General features: G+C 39.6%; 1 protein-coding gene across 1 annotated transcript in view; it reads left to right on the top strand.

Moving 5' to 3' along the window:
- Positions 1-5,027: 5,027 nt before the first annotated feature.
- Positions 5,028-19,772, top strand: part of usp14 (ubiquitin specific peptidase 14 (tRNA-guanine transglycosylase)) — a 55,237-nt gene continuing 40,492 nt past the window's right edge. The window contains exons 1-4 of the mRNA XM_073043487.1: positions 5,028-5,156; positions 7,944-8,089; positions 9,428-9,460; positions 18,632-18,736. Coding sequence (XP_072899588.1) covers positions 5,141-5,156; positions 7,944-8,089; positions 9,428-9,460; positions 18,632-18,736 — 300 coding nt within the window. The 5' untranslated portion in view covers positions 5,028-5,140. The remainder of the gene's footprint in view (positions 5,157-7,943; positions 8,090-9,427; positions 9,461-18,631; positions 18,737-19,772) is intronic.

Raw genomic sequence — 19,772 nt, 5'->3', positions numbered from 1 at the left:
CCGGAGGATTGGAGGGTTGCGGATGTTGTTCCCTTATTCAAGAAAGGGATAGCCAGGAAATTATAGGCCAGTGAGTCAGTGGCTGGTAAGTTGATGAAGAGGATCCTGAGAGACAGGAGTTAGGAACATTTGGAGAGATACAATATGATTAGGAACAGTCAGCATGGCTTTGTCAAGGGCAAGTTATGCCTTACGAGTCTGATTGAATTTTTTGAGGATGTGACTGAACACATCAATGAAGGTAGAGCCGTAGATGTAGTGTATATGGATTTTAGCAAGGTACCCTATGCAAGGTTTATTGAGAAAGTAAGGAGGCATGGGATCCAAGGGGACATTGCTTTGTAGATCCAGAACTGGCTTGCCCACAGAAGGCAAAGAATGGTTGTAGACCGGTCATATTCTGCATGGATGTCGGTGACCAGTGGTGTGCCTCAGGGATCTGTTCTGAGACCCCTACTCTTTGTGATTTTTATAAATGACCTGGATGAGGAGGTGGAGGGATGGGTTAGTAAATTTGCTGATGACACAAAGGTTGGAGGTGTTGTGGATTGTGTGGAGGGCTGTCAGAGGTTACAGTGGGACATTGATAGGATGCAAAACTGGGTTGAGAAGTGGCAGATAAAGTTCAACCCAGATAAGTGTGAGGTGGTTCATTTTGGTAGGTCAAATATGATGGCAGAATATAGTATTAATGGTAAGACTCTTGGCAGTGTGGAGGATCAGAGGGATCTTGGGGATCTTTCCAACAAAGTCCACAGGACATTCAAAACAGCTATGCAGGTTGACTCTATGGTTAAGAAGGCATATGGTGCATTGACCTTCATCAATCGTGGGATTGAGTTTAAGAGCTGAGAGGTAATGTTGCAGCTATATAGGACCCTGTTCAGACCCCACTTGGAGTACTGTGCTCAGTTCTGGTCACCTCACTACAGAAAGAACGTGGAAACCATAGAAAGTGTGCAGAAGAGATTTACAAGGATGTTGCCTGGATTGGGGAGCGTGCTTTATGAGAATAGGTTGAGTGAACTCAGCATTTTCTCCTTGGAGCGACGGAGGATGAAAGGTGACCTGATAGAGGTGTCAGAGGCTTTTTCCCAGGGCTGAAATGGCTAGCATGAGAGTGCATAGTTTTAAGGTGCTTGGAAGTAGGTACAGAGGAGATGTCAGGGGTAAATTTTTTTACGCAGAGAGTGGTGAGTCCATGGAATGGGCTGCTGGTGGCCATGGTGGTGGTGGAAACAATAGGGTCTTTTAATAGATTCCTGGATAGCTACATGGAGCTTAGAAAAATAGAGGGCAATGGGTAAAGTCTAGGTAGTTCTAAAGTAGGGACATGTTCAGCACAGCTTTGCGGGCTGAAAGGCCTGTATTGTTTATGTTGCTATACTCTTTCTCCAGCACTACAATAATCTCTTCAATCAATAATCTCTATCTATTTATATCCAAAAATATCTACTGTCATGTCCTGCACCTCCTTAAGCCAACTTTCCATCATTTCCATTTCATATTCTTGCACGTCTATTTGTACCTGTCATTTACCAACCTTATTTGGCATACTCTGAGCTTTCATAGGAATCAAATTATTTCATTTAAACTTTGACTGACTATAGCAAAATCCTTATACTGACCTAAACTAAAGTGAACTCTTTACTCTAATCATTTTGCCTTTAATTTTATCTTACAGTTTTCCTTGCTCTTAATATTTGTTGGTGCATTCTTTTGCTTTCCCCAAAACACACTCATTTTCATTAACCATTATCATTTCAGAGTTTTCTCAAGTCTCCATTTGTTTTGTCTCTAACATACCTCATTAATTTATCAATGCAGCAGTTTCTAAACAACATTTCATATCAATTTTTTGACCTACCCTGTCAGATTTCCCCATTGTCCTATTTGTTCATTCCCTCTACTTTAAAACGTCCAGATCTAATAAAGGGTCACTGTCTGACCTACTGAGTGTGTTTAACATTGTTTGGTTTTATTACAATTTTTCCTTAATGTTTTAATGCTTTGCAAGCTTCATTCTAGCTTAGTTGAAGTGATAATGTCATCCACATTAAAACGAAGGCCATCGCTGACACATTAACTCTTTCCAAGGCTGCTACCTCACCTTTTAAGAACTTCCTGCATTTTCTATTTCCAATATATGCACTATTTCAGTTTTGCATTCATTCTCATTCACATCATGAACTGATAGAACAGAGACAACCTTGCCATAGTCTGAGATAACTTGCTCCCCCTCAGAATCACGATAGTGAGCAGAACAGCAACACGCACTCAAAATGCTGGAGGAACTCAGCAGGCCAGGCAGTGTCTATGGGGAAAAGAGTAAACAAGTCTTTTCCATTGGTGCTGTCTGGCCCACGGAGTTCCTCCCACATTTTGTGTGTGATACTTGGATTTCCAGCATCAGCAGATTTTCTCCTGTTTGTGAGCAGAAGAGCAGTTAATTCTCCAAACAGATCAAACTATTCAACAACATGCCCTTGAATTCAGTGTTGGTACTGATACACATTCTTGCCCTTCCTCTTACAGACCTGGAGTTGGCCAGCATACCATTTATTTTAAAGTCTGGACTTATTTCAAGTTTGTACATGTAATGAACACTACAGAATTCCAATGGACACATTTGGAGTTAAATGGAGAAATGAAGACAATGCTAACTGCTAACTGACTTTCCCATCCGTGAGGTTATTTTAAAATACTGCACTAAATCCTTAAATTTGTCTCCATCTGTGTTTTGCACCACAGCAGCAGGCAAGTCATGATACTAACCAATACCAGACATGGCTACGTATCCCCCCCACCACCAATTTTTCTCACTGTGGTGTTTCATTTTGCCTCTTGGAGGTTCTCTTCAGAAATAATGACAGTGGTCAACGTATGGTGAACACACTCAGAACCAAAAGTAGCTGAATACAAACAATGTGCATTTTGCATGTTTGTCGTGGCTGAGCTCTAACACGTTGTCACCTTCTAATAACCTGCCCTTGTTGTGGGCCTCTTTCTGTTATTCAGTGCATTGCTATATTTACTTTAATAGATATCTCAAAAGATTTGCCAGGAGATGTACAAGAGAATTCTCATGAACATCTACAGATGCACTATAGAAAATAACCTGACAAGTCTCAGCTTGGTATGGCAACTGCTCTACTCTGGCCTGCTGGAACCCGTAGATACTGGTAAACACAACTCAGTACATGCCACAACTCCTGACTATCCTGACTATCTTCACAACGTATTTATGCAGTAAGGCACATAATATAATCAATAATATCTGATAACCTAGCCAGCCCATTTTCTGTGCTACCTTCTGGAAGAAAATACTTAAGATTGAAAGCCCTAATGTCAAGACTTAAAAACAGCTTTTTCCCCCATTGTTATCAGACTTCTGAGTCAATCAGCTGTTTCACATGCCCTTTCTTGTTCTGCTGCCATATTCTTCAATCTCTCTTCCTTATTCTGTTACTGTCACTTTAGAATTTCTTTTTGCATCATAATGCACTTTGTGTTCATTGCTGGATTACCTTGTTGTACTGTTTATTTTATGACCTTTAATCTGAATCTCAGGAACTACAATAAAGGCAGATATCGATAATGAAACTCATCAAGCCTTCAGGTGCTGGAATAGCCTCTGGTCAATTGTGGAAATGATTGTCTGGAAAGTAACACTTTTGGCCAGGTACAAAACTGACTGTCTAAAGGGCAAGTGTGATCCCTATTCTCCAAAATGTTTCTGACAAATTCCACCAACACTGCCTTCTCAAAATCCTTCAAATTTGCGGGAAATAGTAAAAAAATTTCAGCATCCTCTTCTTGGCCAAAATACTAGCTCTGATTCTCTTTTTACCCTCATTTTGCTCTGTTGGGCAACCCATATTGTTTTCATGCTAGAAGCAGTCCATCCTGAATTCTGCCATGGGTGATTACCAGCTGACCATAAGAAATAATTCATGAATATACTCAAAGCTTTCTTGATGACATGTAACATTCTTAGTGGCTCCTGGAAACCTCTGACCCATGATGGAGAAGCACTTTGGCTGCTATTGAGAAGTTCGACAGTGTAAAATGGTGTGAGGCCCTCCTTGCCTGACAAATTACCAGTCTATCGACGAGCCTGAGGTTTCTGCTAAGCTGTATCACAATTCGCAAAATCAAGTCATCTTTTTCCCAGATCCTGCATAAGAACCATCAACAGTTTGAGGAATGAATAGGGACATTCTATTCAATATTCCATTATTTTCACACAAGAAGAATTTAATTGGAGTTTCACATTTTTGGAGTTTGTGTTGTAATCAGAACAAGCTATGAAGGGTAAAATACAGGTACCTAATGTCACTCCTAATTATTCAGAAAACCCCTTTATATTTGCTCTTTCATTGACCACCCACCAATGGAACCATTTATTTGATTTTAAAAGACATAGTTTTGAGCATTTCTTAGGTCTTGTAAAGCTGTGCATCTTCACTTAGGTCTCTTATCCCTGGTACTACTGGAGCATTTTTTTCTGCTTTCTGCCCAGAACTCAACTTTGCCTGAATTCCGCAAAGATTTGCTATACATTTTCTTGCAAGTATATTGAATGTTACTATGAATATCAATAATTAGCTTTTACAGCCCTGTCAAAGATTCAGTGAAAAATTCGGGGCTCCGTTCGAACCTTACAAGACCTGTATGAGAAATACGAGAAAATCTGCAACTGCTGGAAATCCAAAGCAAGACACACAAAATATTGGAAGAACTCAGCAGGCCAAGCAAGATCTGGATAAGAACTGGTAGAAACCAAGGTGGATTTGGAGCACAGAACTTTCCTGGTGATAAAATCTGATACATATTTGGAAGAAAGAAATCAGACAAAAACAGCAGCACAGTATATTTGACGGACGTCTGTCTGTTCCATAAAACAGTGCACTAGTCACACCCCTAATCTCATGATCCCACAAACTTGGAATCGAAAACTCGTCCCTCCCACCAGCAAGTCCGACCTTGTGCATGGAACGCCGATAAATCGATCGCCGGCAGGCAAGGCAGTGGCTAGTAGAGCGGCGCGCAAGCGCAGTGGAGAGACGTTTTGAATGAGGCCGAGTGTGGGCGAGGTTGCCCATCAATTTCTACAGCAGCAGCAGCGCCTGGTGGCAAAATGCCTGTCTTTACAGGTAGGCCCGGCCCCGCCTGGGATCTGCGTTAAGACACAAGCTTTTATTTTCTTAGAACAGGGTGGAAAGCACGTTGTAGGCCTCGGAAGCCTAGGAGCCGGCCTTCTCGGTGTTCGGGTGCTCCCTTCACGTGTCAGCGGACCGGACCGTGTCGTGCCGTGCCGGGGAGGCCGTGTGTTTGGGGGGGGGGGATGTCTGGTAGCAACACACTAAGGTGTGTTATAGCAACTAAGTGGAGTTTATTTTTACTTTGTTGTCGAAGGCGGAGAAACTCGGACAATTCTGTTCATCGCATTTTATTCTCCACGCATTTGCTGTGTTTATTTGTTTTCTGTATGTTTATTCATATAATGTGTTGCGGAGAGTGTACCCGCCTCGATTTTCTTCAAACTTGTCATTTGCAGATCCGCCACAATGATTGTGCAGAAACCTGTGTCCCGGCCGCTATTACTACTGCCACCTTCAGCTCCCTAACCTTTCAGTTTTTCAGCATCTCATATTTCGTGTGTGCTATTCAATTTAACGTTCGGGTGTTAGCTTATATTGCACTCCAGTGAAATAAAACGGCTTAAATGATTTTAATTTAATTTGAAATGCTTAATTGAATGAATGTCCAATATATTCTTTCGTAAAACACTTCCCCACTCAACGACATTAGTGAAATGTTCTATCTTTTATTTGTAGTCTTTGTATAAACTAATATATATTACAGATTTTATGGGCATAATTTGAAGATATATTAGTTATTGTATATAAACATTGACGTGATCTGATTAGACTGATATTAAAAATAGTAATTCATAAGAATAATGTTTGAACAGAAAGGAAATTTAATCCAAATTTACCACTTTGTAGGATTTTGCAGTTTTTCTAAGACTATGACTCATTGTGTTTCAAGTAGATTTAGCTGACTTGGAGAGAAAAAAAACTTGCTTTTTCACATTTACTCAAGAAAATTTACATTCTCAAACATAATTATTTGAGCCAAATTATCTGAGCCAAAGGGTTGTACATCCAAGTCTAATTTCAGAGCTCAAGCACATAACCAAAGCTTTGTGCTCATTTCAGCAGTGAGGGTTTGTTACTATGTCAGAGTGGTTAACTTATTGATGTGTTAAACCAAGAGCCAGTAAAGTGAATATAATGAACTGATTTTGAAGAGTCATAATTTTTGATATGTTACTAGCGTTAATAACAATTCCATGGAAATGCTATAGTAAAGCTCAGCGTGGTATAAATTGTTTTGGTGTCTACATTGTCTGGCACATAGATAAAAGGGACAAATTATGACGTGTTCCATTTCTTGTATTCATTGCACTGGCCAATGAAGGCTAGTGTGCCAAACGTCTCCTTCACCACTTCTATTTATGCTACCACCACCAGGGTATTGGGTACCTCTACCCTTAGGTCTCTTGTACAGTAGACTTCTGGGATGTATCATTTACTGTTCAAGCCCTGCTTTGGTTTAATTGTCAAAATGCAACACCTCACACTTGTCAAAGTCTAGTTCCATCTGCTATTTGGCCTGCTTACCTAGATTATGTTGTACAACGGTTGATGCAATACACCACTGTTGTACACCACTGGTACCACTGGTTCTTTTCCAATCTAAAAGAACAACCTCTGTCTCCTTCCAGGCCAATTTTTATTTGATTGGCTTGTTCATCCTGGATCCCATGTGATTTGACCTTCCAGATTATCCTGCTGTCAGGGACCTTGTCAGAAGTCTTGGAAGAAGAAAACTGGGAAACATAAAAAAAAATAGCCACAAACAAATTGAAGTGGCAAGAGATCTGGAAGAGGCATTTGACTCAACAGTGCCCATAGAGATTCAGAGGAGCAATCACTAAAGCAAGCATTACATTGAATTTTGTTGTTAATAAGACAAGTGCAGATCACTTGCCTGCCTTGCTCAAGCTATTCAATAGTCAAACTGCACCTTACACACCATAATCAGTAAAGGTCATTAAAGTATTTAAAGGCACAAGCTCAATTACTCCTAGTAGATTCAAGAAATGCCATTGGAATTCAGTGTAGTAATATGATTAAGATATAAGCAAACAGCTTTTTTAAAAAAGGCACAAAGCTTTGATGCAAGGAAAACAAAATGGTACTCTTTATGTCCCACTTCCTTAACGAATTTCGGCTTCACTCAAACATCCATTGCTCAGTTTTGTGGTATTTTCTCTTTCTGTTGGTATGTACTATCTTTGCTCAGTATATTACTTCCATTATAAAAGAAGAAAAAAGCCCAGTCGCTACTTTTATATTCTTAACTCCAGTTATAGATATATTATTCCCAGTTTAGCTGACTTCTTATCCACTTCCTGTATCACTTGGGCAATTTTCTCAGGGTTGTGCAGCAATTTTCTTGTGATAATTTGTCCTTTTGCCTGTCTTGTGTCAAATCTGGTTGACAACAGGACAGTGTATGTTTTACTAAATTGTACTGAGGTGTTAAGCCAAAATATGGAATTAGTCCTTCTGTTGTCAGTGAAGTTTCTCAAAGGTTAGTAAAAGCATTTCTGTTCTTTTGATAGTGAAGCAGTGTTTGTATTGGTAATGAATGTTATTTCAGAGATTTATGTCAAGTAAGTGCATATAGCAGTTTTATATTGCCTAAAAGCAGTTTACCTTCATTAATCCATTTGTGCACTGGTGTTTTTAGGGGTGACAAGGTAAGCACCTCAGACAAAATACAAGTATTTGTGCAAGTCTTATTCTTTGTGAACTCTACTGTTGCAAATGTTGTCATTAAATAAATGAGAAACTCTTTCTGCTTCCTAGTAAATGTTAAATGGGGGAAGGAGAAGTTTGATGGACTGGAGTTGAACACTGATGATCCACCTGTGGTTTTTAAGGCACAATTATTTGCACTAACTGGAGTTCAGCCTGAAAGACAGAAGGTTATGATTAAAGGAGGCACACTAAAGGTAATTTCTTTTCAACAAATGTTTCTCTGTATGGTTGTATCATATGCCTTGTGGTGGTGGTGGGGGGTTAGTGGGTTAAAAGGTTTGTTTTCTTGCATTTCTTGGGTCCTGAAGTTAAGAAAACTGGCGTACAATGTACTTTTTAAGAAGTAACACAAGCAAGAGACTTATCTTCCCCAGTGTCATTTAAATTACCCTTGATTATTTTGTCACCAAAACTAGAGTTAGAAGTGAATAAGAATGTTGAAGTTCTGTGTCATAATGTATCTTGGCATTATCTGTTCTTGCCTATGTCGTTAAAAAATTGAAATGTTCCATTTTACAAGCTGGTGCATTTTATTTTGAGTGCATCAGTTTTGGCTAACCCAAGATCTAGCAAAAGGAATCTATTACTTTTATACCATTACTGATATTACTTCTACCAGCATTTTGTGTGTGTTGTTGTTTGAATTTCTAGCATCTGCAGATTTCCTCGTGTTTGCTATTACTTTTATCTTCCTTTTGGCTCTGCTACTGTGAGCATTATGTGAAATTTCATGTCATTGATACAAAAGAGCATGTAGTCATCTAACTTGTTAGATTGCTCTTATATTTTTCTCATCACTCCATCAGTAGAAAATTTAACAAATAATCTGTAAACACAACCCTAGTCTAAAATATTAAAAAATTGCGACTGAGGCCTGTAAGTTCAGAGCCACGGTTTAGGGACAATATTGCTCTTAGGCCATGTTGAGCTGATTGGTAGAAAGTTGTCATCGATTTACATTTTAACTGGTTTGGATTTTCATGCGAGCTTGGCCAAATACAGAAATTACGAGTGGCACCGTGTTCTGATGTTTGTGTATGCCACCCAGCACTTCATGGCTGGACTCCTTATTGAGCTCATCAGCAGAATGTACTGGAGTCATTAACTAGATCTAACTGGAGACAAACTTCTCATCCAATAGATATCCTTCACTGTCTGTCTTCAGATGCGAAATATCATCATAACATCACTGACTAGTTACTAAACTATTATTTGATGTATGTTGTAACTTGGAAGCAGATCTGTTTGATCAAAGTTGCTTCGCATTTGATTTGGGTAATCTGGATTCCAAGCTAAAGGTCAGTGAATAGGTTACCAGCCATTTGATTGTTCCCTGCCTTATGAAATGGAAATGACTTCTGGAAGTAGAAATTTTCTCTGGTGATTGATTTTTGGTTTTCTTCTATGATGATCTCCTGACATGTAAAATTCATCACAGTTCCTTGCTTTGTTGGAAATGTATCCTGCTTTCAAACTGTTTTAAGTTAGCTTAATTCTTATCCAAACAAATTATTTTTTTTTTTATTTTTTAGGATGACGAATGGGGTAGCATCAAGATAAAAAGTGTAAGTATAATGTTGACAGCATTAAATCTTTGTGCAATGGTAGAATGTCACCAATAGGCAGCTAAGTGGAGCTTGTCACTAATTCTTGCCTGTGGACATTTATCATCTTTCCCTAGTTAAACACAGTGAAAATAAGTCAGTTTTTTTACCGTTGAAATTATCCCCATTCCATTGTAAGTAAAGAATTTCAGAAATTGAACCTAGCAGTGATGAATAAACGATGATCTATGTATTCAAGAGTCAGCAGTATGCAGTAGGGTAGGGATAGAAGAAAGAGGACCATAGTAATAGGGGACTCGATAGTCAGGGGTTCAGACAGGCGGTTCTGTGGAGGTGATCGGGAGTCCCGGATGGTAGTTTGCCTCCCTGGTGCCAGGGTCCGGGACGTTTCTGATCGCGTCCAAGATATCCTGAAGTGGGAGGGTGAGGAGCCAGAGGTTGTGGTACATGTAGGTACCAATGACATAGGTAGGAAAGGGGAAGAGGTCCTGAAACGAGAGTATAGGGAGTTAGGTAGGCAGTTAAGAAGAAGGACCGCAAAGGTAGTAATCTCGGGATTACTGCCTGTGCCACGCGACAGTGAGAGTAGGAATGGAATTAGGTGGAGGATGAATGAGTGGTTGAGGGATTGGAGCAGGGGGCAGGGATTCAAGTTTCTGGATCATTGGGACCTCTTCTGGGGCAGGCGTGACCTGTTCAAGAAGGACGGGTTACACTTGAATCCTGGGGGGACCAATATCCTAGCGGGGAGGTTTGCTAGGGCTACGGAGCAGACTTTAAACTAGTAAGATGGGGGGGCGGAAATCAATTTGAGGAAACTATGGGAGAGGAGGTTAGTTCACCAGGAGAGCAAGTAAGTAGACCTTGTGTGAGGGAGGACAGGCAGGTGATGGAGGAGGGATGCGCTCAGCCCGAAGTTGTAGGGGAGAAGAAAGAAAAGGATAATAAATTTGAATGCATTGCTAGGGATGAAAAGAGAGGAGGAGGTGGAGAGTATCTTAAATGTATCTATTTTAATGCTAGGAGCATTGTAAGAAAGGTGGATGAGCTTAAAGTGTGGATTGATACCTGGAATTATGATGTTGTAGCTATTAGTGAAACATGGTTGCAGGAAGGGTGTGATTGGCAACTAAATATTCCTGGATTTAGTTGCTTCAGGTGTGATAGAGTAGGAGGGGCCAGAGGAGGAGGTGTTGCATTGCTTGTCCGAGAAAATCTTATGGCGGTGCTTTGGAAGGATAGATTACAGAGCTCCTCTAGGGAGGCTATTTGGGTGGAATTGAGGAATGGGAAAGGTGTAGTAACACTGATAGGAGTGTATTATAGGCCACCTAATGGGGAGCGTGAGTTGGAAGAGCAAACGTGTAAGGAGATAGCAGATATTTGTAGTAAACACAAGGTGGTGATTGTGGGAGATTTTAATTTTCCACACATAGATTGGGAAGCTCATTCTGTAAAAGGGCTGGATGGTTTAGAGTTTGTGAAATGTGTGCAGGATAGCTTTTTGCAACAATACATAGAAGTACCGACTAGAGATGGGGCAGTGTTGGATCTCCTGTTAGGGAATGCGATAGGTCAGCTGACAGATGTATGTGTTGGGGAGCACTTCGGGTCCAGTGATCACAATAGCATTAGCTTCAATATAATTATGGAGAAGGACAGGACTGGACCTAGAGTTGAGATTTTTGATTGGAGAAAGGCTAACTTTGAGGAGATGCGCAGGGATTTAGAGAGAGTGGAATGGGTCAAGTTGTTTTATGGGAAGGATGTAATAGAGAAATGGAGGTCATTTAAGGGTGAAATTATGAGGGTACAGAATCTTTATGTTCCTGTTCGGTTGAAAGGAAAGGTTAAAGGTTTGAAAGCGCCATGGTTTTCAAGGGATATTAGAAACTTGGTTCGAAAAAAGAGGGATGTCTACAATAGATATAGGCAGCATGGAGTAAAGGAATTGCTCGAGGAATATAAAGAATGTAAAAGGAAACTTAAGAAAGAGATTAGAAAAGCTAAAAGAAGTTACGAGTTTGGTTTGGCAAATAAGGTGGAAGTAAATCCGAAAGGCTTCTACAGTTATATTAAAAGCAAGAGGATAGTGAGGGATAAAATTGGTCCCTTAGAGAATCAGGGTGGTCAGCTATGTGTGGAGCCGAGGGAGATGGGAGAGATTTTGAACGATTTCTTCTCTTCGGTATTCACTAAGGAGAAGGATATTGAATGGTGTAAGGTGTGGGAAACAAGTAAGGAAGTTATGGAACCTATGACAATTAAAGAGGTGGAAGTACTGGCGCTTTTAAGAAATTTAAAAGTGGATAAATCTCCGGGTCCTGACCGGATATTCCCCAGGACCTTGAGGGAAGTTTGTGTAGAGATAGCAGGAGCTCTGACGGAGATCTTTCAGATGTCATTAGAAACAGGGATTGTGCCGGAGGATTGGCGTATTGCTCATGTGGTTCCATTGTTTAAAAAGGGTTCTAGAAGTAAGCCTGGCAATTATAGACCTGTCAGTTTGACATCAGTGGTGGGTAAATTAATGGAAAGTATTCTTAGAGATAGTATTTATAATTATCTGGATAGACAGGATCTGATTAGGAGTAGCCAGCATGGATTTGTGCGTGGAAGGTCATGTTTGACAAACCTTATTGAATTTTTTGAAGTAGTTACGAGGAATGTTGACGAGGGTAAGGCAGTGGATGTAGTCTATATGGACTTCAGCAAGGCCTTTGACAAAGTTCCACATGGAAGGTTAGTTAAGAAGGTTCAGTCGTTAGGTATTAATGCTGGAGTAATAAAATGGATTCAACAGTGGCTAGATGGGAGATGCCAGAGAGTAGTGGTGGATAATTGTTTATCGGGATGGAGGCCGGTGACTAGCGGGGTGCCTCAGGGATCTGTTTTGGGCCCAATGTTGTTTGTAATATACATAAATGATCTGGATGATGGGGTGGTAAATTGGATTAGTAAGTATGCTGATGATACTAAGGTAGGAGGTGTTGTGGATAATGAGGTGGGTTTTCAAAGCTTGCAGAGAGATTTATGCCGGTTAGAAGAATGGGCTGAACGTTGGCAGATGGAGTTTAATGCTGAGAAGTGTGAGGTTCTACATTTTGGCAGGAATAATCCAAATAGAACATACAGGGTAAATGGTAGGGCATTGAGGAATGCAGTGGAACAGAGAGATCTAGGAATAACAGTGCATAGTTCCCTGAAGGTGGAGTCTCATGTAGATAGGGTGGTGAAGAAGGCTTTTGGAACGCTGGCCTTTATAAATCAGAGCATTGAGTACAGAAGTTGGGATGTAATGTTAAAATTGTACAAGGCATTGGTAAGGCCAAATTTGGAATATTGTGTACAGTTCTGGTCACCGAATTATAGGAAAGATATCAATAAATTAGAGAGAGTGCAGAGACGATTTACTAGGATGTTACCTGGGTTTCAGCACTTAAGTTACAGAGAAAGGTTGAACAAGTTAGGTCTCTATTCATTGGAGCGTAGAAGGTTGAGGGGGGATTTGATCGAGGTATTTAAAATGTTGAGAGGGATAGATAGAGTTGACGTGAATAGGCTGTTTCCATTGAGAGTAGGGGAGATTCAAACGAGAGGACATGATTTGAGAGTTAGGGGGCAAAAGTTTAAGGGAAACACGAGGGGGTATTTCTTTACTCAGAGAGTGATAGCTGTGTGGAATGAGCTTCCTGTAGAAGTAGTAGAGGCCAGTTCAGTTGTGTCATTTAAGGTAAAATTGGATAGGTATATGGATAGGAAAGGAGTGGAGGGTTATGGGCTGAGTGCGGGTAGGTGGGACTAGGTGAGATTAAGAGTTCGGCACGGACTAGGAGGGCCGGAATGGCCTGTTTCCGTGCTGTGATTGTTATATGGTTATATGTTATATGAAGAGCTGCTGCCCCACATCTCCAGTTAGTCATTTTCAATTGGTACTGTCTGTAAGGAGTTTGTATGTTCTCTGTGGCTTTCCTTGGCTGCATTGGCTTCCACCCAAATCCCAAGACAAGTTGACAGATTAATCAGACACAGTAAATTGTTTCTGATGTGTAGGAAAGTGGTAGAATTCAGGGGGAGTTGATTGGACTGTGTGCGGAGTAGGTTACAAGGGAAATTAGTGGGGGAAAATGTTCATTGAGCTAGTTCTCTCTTATAGTGGGCCAAAATAGTAGCCGCCTATTTTATAAGATTTCACATGATATGTGTCTTGTAGGGTGATGGTACTTGCTTCCCATCCCAGAATAATAGACTTATTTCCTACTTTCAAGAACATACTCTAAGCCAGTACTTTGCTACATTGCAGATGGCACCATATTTTGGAGGATATGTTACTGGTTCTCTGCAAGTAGATGTTAAATGACCCATGGTGTTATTAGTAGTCTGGTGTAGAGTATTTACTTGTCATAGGCTACATGGAACAAATGTGTTGTTTCCTCCTCTTCTTTCTAAATAATTACATTTGAAGAAGAACATGGACCTAATCCTGTCCAATATTCTTTCCTCAACCACTGTCAGTGGAAGCAAATTAAGTGATCTCTTATTAATTTGGTGATCATGTATGTCAGAGTAAATAACTTCAAATGAGATATGAAGTTATTTATAGCGTAATTTATGGTGCACCAAGGATATAGAGTTCTATTTCTTTTTTCTTATAGAATACTAAAATCATTAGTGCCATACTTTTTAACACTGATGAGATTTGCCATTTTGCACCATTGATAGTTGGAGCTTTATTGTCATTGCTGAGGACGAGATTGCAATGCAATTCCGTTCAGTGCAAAACAGTGTATTTGCAATTCAATTGCTAAAAGCACAATGACTAAATTTTAAGTTAATGTCTGAGTTATTTAGAATGACATCTAAATTACAGCTGAATTAAAAACAAACAAAACTGAGATGATGGAGGAGCTAAATAAGTACTTTGCATCAGTCTTCATAGTGGAAGACACCAGTAAGATGCCAGAAATTCAAGAGAATTAAGGGGCAGAGGTGAGTATAGTGGCCCTGCTAAGGAAAGGCGGAAAGCCTGAAGGTGGATAAGTCACCTGGATCAGATGGGCTGTACCATAGAGTTTTGAAAGAGTTAGCCGAGGTGATTGTGGAGGCACTGGTAGCAGTCTTTAAGTATCTTTGAAGTTCGCTAAGGATCCCAAAAGACTGGAAAGTCACAAATGTGATTTTCCTGTGTTTTTAAAAGGAAGGAAGATGAGAGGAAATGATAGGTCGATTAACCTGACTTCAGTGCTTGAGAGAATTTTGGAATCCCTTATTAAAGATAAAATTCAAAGTACTTTGAGGTATGTTATAAAATGGAGCAAAGTCAGTATGGTTTTGTGAGATCAAATCTGTTTGAATTTCTTGAAGTAACAGACAGAATGGACAATAGAGAGAGGATGTTATTTACTTGGATTTTTATATGACCTTTGACATTGTGCTGCACATGAGGCTGCTAAGCAAGGTAGGAGCCCTGATATTAGAGGCAAAGTGCTAGTGTGGATTGAAGACTCACTGATTGGTAGAAGTTAGAGAATGGGGTAAAGGTGATTCATTTCAGGGTGGCTACTGATACCTAGTAGATTTCTGTAGTGGTCAGTGTTTGGACTGCAACTTTTTACTTCATATATAAGTGATCTAGATGAAGAAACTGGTGACATTATAGCCAAGTTTGTAGATGGTACCAAGATAGGTGGAGGGACTGGTAGTGCCAAGGGAGAGGGAGTCTGCACAAGGACTTGGATGAATTGGGAGAGCGTGCAAAGAAGTGGCAGATGGAATGCAGCATAGGCTTATCCACTTTTATAGGAAGTGTTAAGGTATAGGCTATCTTCTGAATGGGGAGAAAGTTCAGAAATTGGAGGTGTGAAAGGACAAGGGGGTCGTCCTACAGGATTCCCTTAAGGTTAACAATAAGTTTGAGTCAGTGATAAAGAAGATAATCATTTTAAGAGTACTAGAATGTCAAAGAAAAGTTGTTCTGCTGAGGTATAAAAGCAAGGATGTACTACAAAGTGCTGGTCAGACTGAATTTGGAATATAATGAGCAATTTTGGGTCCCATATTTAAGGAAAGATGTGTTGGCTCTGAAGAGGGTCCATTGGAAGTTCTCAAGAGGATGAACGGCTTAATGTATGAGGAGTATATGATGTCTCTGGGACTGCAGTTAATGGAGATCTCATTGAGGCATATTAAATACTGAAAGGTCTGGATAGAGTGCAGGTGGAGAGGATGTTTCCATAAGACCATAAGTAGAATTAGGCCATTTGGCCCATCAAGTCTGCTCCATCATTTCATCATAGCTGATCCAATTTTCCTTTCTGTCTCAATCTCCTGCCTTCTCCCCGTATCCCTTTATTCCCTGACCAACCAAGAAGCTATCAATGTCTGCCTTAAATATACATTAATACTTGACCTCCACAGCTGCCTGTGCAAGGAATGCCATAGATTCACTACTCTTTGACTAAGAAATTCTTCCTCATTTCTGTTCTAAATGGATGCCTGTCTATTCTGAGGCTGTGTCCACCGGTCGGAGACTTTCCCACCATCCTTTCACATCTGCTCTATTAAGGCCTTTCAGCATTTGATAGATTTCAATGAGGTTACCCTTCATTCTTCTGAATTCCAGTGTATACAGGCCCAGAGCCATCAAATACTCTTCATATGACAAGACATTCCATCCGGAATCATTTTTTGTGAGCCTCCTTTGAACCCTCTTGAGTTTCAGCACATCTTTCCTAAGATAAGGGGCCCAAAACTCCTAACAATTTTTCCAAGTGAGGCCTCACCAGTGCTTTATAAAGTCACAACATTACACTTTTGCTTTTATATTCTAATCTTCTTGAAATGACTGCTAACATCGTTTTTTCCTTCCTCATCGCAGATTCAACTGCAAATTAATCTTTAGGGAGTCCTGCACAAGGACTCCCAAGTCCATTTCCATCTCAGTTTTTTGTTTTTTCTCTCCATTTAGAAAATAGTCTACCCTTTCATTTCTTCTACTATACATTTCTTGACACAATTTTCTATCTACCACTTATTTGCCCATTTTCCTATCTAAGTTTTTCTATAGCCTCTCTACTTCCTCACCTATCTTTGCATCGACTGTAAATTTTGCAACAAAGCCATCAATTCCATCATCCACATCATTAACATATAACGTTAAAAGAATCACTGCTCACACAGCCCCTGTGGAAAACCACTAATCACTAGCAACCAACCAGAAAAAGCTCCCTTTATTTCCACTCTTTGCCTCCTGCCAATCAGCCACTGCTTTATCCATACTAGAATCTTCCTATAATACCATGGGCCTGTAGTTTGTTAAGCAGCCTCATTGTTTGGCAACTTGTCAAGGCCTTCTGAAAATCCAAGTGCACAACATCAATTGATTCTCCTTTGTCTATCCTACTTGTTAATTTTTCAAGAATTTCCAACAGTTATGTTTGGCAAGATTTTACATTGAGAAAGCCATGCTGACTATGGCCTATTTTATCATGTACCTCCAAGTACTCTGAGACCTCACCTTTAATAATTGACTCCAGTATCATCCCAACCACTGAGGTCAGACTAACTAGTCTATACTTACCTTTCTTCTGCCTCCCTCCCTTCTTGAAGAGTGGAGTGACACTTACAATGTTCTAGTCTTCCAGAACCATGCCAGAATCAATTGATCATTGAAAGATCATTACTAATGCCTTCACAATCTCTTCAGCCACCTCTTTCAGAACCCTAAGGTGTATACTATCTGGTCCAGGTGACTTACCTATCTTCAGTCCTTCCAATTTCCCCAAGAGTCTTCTCTCTAGTAATGATAACTTCACACACTTAATGACCCCCTGAGACCCGGAGCTTCCACTACACTGCTAGTGTCTTCCATGGTTAAGACTGATACAAAATACTTATTCAGTTTGTCCGCCATTACTACCTCTTCAGCATTGTTTTCCAGCGGTTTGATATCCACTCTTACTTCTCTTACACTTTATATATCTGAAGAAACTTTTGGTATTCCCTTTAATATTATTGGCAAGCTTACTTTCATATTCCATCTTTACCTTAATGACTATTTAGATGCCTTCTGTTGTTTTTTAAAGCTTCCCAATCCTCTAACTTCTCATTAATTTTTGTTCTATTATATGCCCTCTCTTTGGTTTTTATGTTGGCTTTGACTTCTCTTCTTAGCAACGGTTGTGTCATCTTTCCTTTAGAATACTTTTTCCTCTTTAGGATGTGTAGATCCTGTGCCCTCTGAATTGTTTTCAGAAATTCCAGTCATTGTTGTAAAGCCATCTTCCCTGTCAGTGTTATTTTCCAATCAATCCTGGCCAATTCCACTCTCATGTCTCTGTGATTCCCTTTACTTCACTGTAATACTGAGCCATTAGCGAGAGAGTCTAGGATCCAAGGACATAGACTCAAAAGAAAGGGGTGACTCTTTAAAACTAAGATGAGAAATTTCTTCAGCAAAAGAGAGGTGAATCTGTGGAATTCAATGCCACAGAGGCTGGGGAGGCCATGTCATTTTGTGTATTTAAGATAGATTCTTTGGGGGTTGTGGGTTATAGGGAGAAAGTGGGAAAATGTACTTTTTCAAAAAAAAACATCAACTCAATTGAATGCCAAAATAGACTTAAATGGCCTAATTTTTCAGAAGGCTGTTTTGGGTGTTAGACCATAAGATATACATATGTAGTGTTAACACACAAAACAGTCCAGCCTTCAGTTTCCACAGATCTACCTATTACAGCCTTTTACTTTTAAGTACTACTGTGGCAAATGGCCTGTGAATCTTCCTGTACTGTTCATAATGAGCATCATATAATAATGGTACTATTATGGAATTAAGATTCTCAATGAGAGAAACTCATACTGCTAACTCAGTCTTTATCAGAATATTAAAAGTATTTAACTCCTCATTCCCTTTGGTCTTCAATGCCTTTAATTGTTTCCAGAATTTAAAAATCTATGTTTGCCTTTGATACTTCATTGTCATTTATAGATATATTCTTCATTATGTTAATTTCACTTGATAGTTCCATAGTCTGAAATCTTGTTCTTCACTTGTCTTTTAATTTTTAAAATGCTACTCACAAAAAGTCAGTGACACTATGAAAAAGATGAAATATTTGGCATGTGTCATTTAAGATATTAATTCCAGACTTGTGTGAATTATATTTATAGGGAATGACTCTGTTAATGATGGGATCAGCAGAGGCATTGCCTGAAGAGCCACTTGTACGTCCAACTTTTATGGAAGACATGACAGAAGAACAGCTGGCCTCCGCTGTAAGTACTTGCAAAAAAAAAAATTCTTATTTCAGTCATAACATTGTTTTATATAGTTATAGAGATAGTTAGTAAGTAAGGGTTTGTAGTCATTTATTTAATATTTGGTAGCCTTATGGGTTCTGGATAGAATGTAGAGCAGAGTGGTGCCTGAGCCTTGTTAGCAAAGTGTGAAAGGTGGAGTATATCTATTCTCCTCTCCAGTCTATCCAGAACCATACAAGGCTACCAAATATTAAATGAAACGCCTACAAACCCTTACTTATTGGTTCCTAATAGTTATCAGTGGAGGAATTCATTCACTGTACACTGCCACGTTTTTGTGATTGGCTGTAAATGAACAAAATCATTGCAGATAATGGACTGCCTTCATACAATACTTCTGACGATTGCATCTTTCAAACCTTTATTTTCATTGAAACATTCAAGGTAATTGTCGATACCTTCAAATTCTTCATAGTTCTTAACTTGTAGTGAAATCCTTTCATTTTCACTCCTGGCCATTTCTGGCATCTCCAAGCCAAAATGTTTGAAACCACAGAGTAACACCGTTCTGAATTGTCTTACTGCTTAGTTCTCATCAACATCACTGACAAAAATTACTGGATTTTGAACACAAACACACACAACTGATGCTATTTTAAAACTGTTTGCTTTAAGCATGATGTAGCGTCTAATGGCTACGCTAATTAAAACTATTAAACAACAGCCTCCTGTCCCAATTAAGTGGCATAAAAAAAGGAATCTCAGCTATTTTCTTGATTGGTTTTTGTTCGTTAAGTGTTGTCCCAAATAAGCAGCTGCCCCAAAGACTGATGGCCTAATTAACTATAATCTACTGTATCCAGTTATATAAAGAGCCATAAATGCAGGTTTTATCATGGAAAAGAAGGAAATCTATGTCAGATATAGGAAATTGGTTTTGAACAAGTCCTTTTAAGGTTGAATGAGAATATAGGAATGAACTTAAGTTGGAAAGCCAAAAGGAGCAGCAGGCAAGTAGGATTAAAGAAAATCCGAAAACCTTTTTTTACAA

Source organism: Hemitrygon akajei, chromosome 1, assembly GCF_048418815.1.
Source record: "Hemitrygon akajei chromosome 1, sHemAka1.3, whole genome shotgun sequence".
NCBI lineage: Eukaryota > Metazoa > Chordata > Chondrichthyes > Myliobatiformes > Dasyatidae > Hemitrygon > Hemitrygon akajei.
This window is presented reverse-complemented; position numbering and strand designations above follow the sequence as displayed.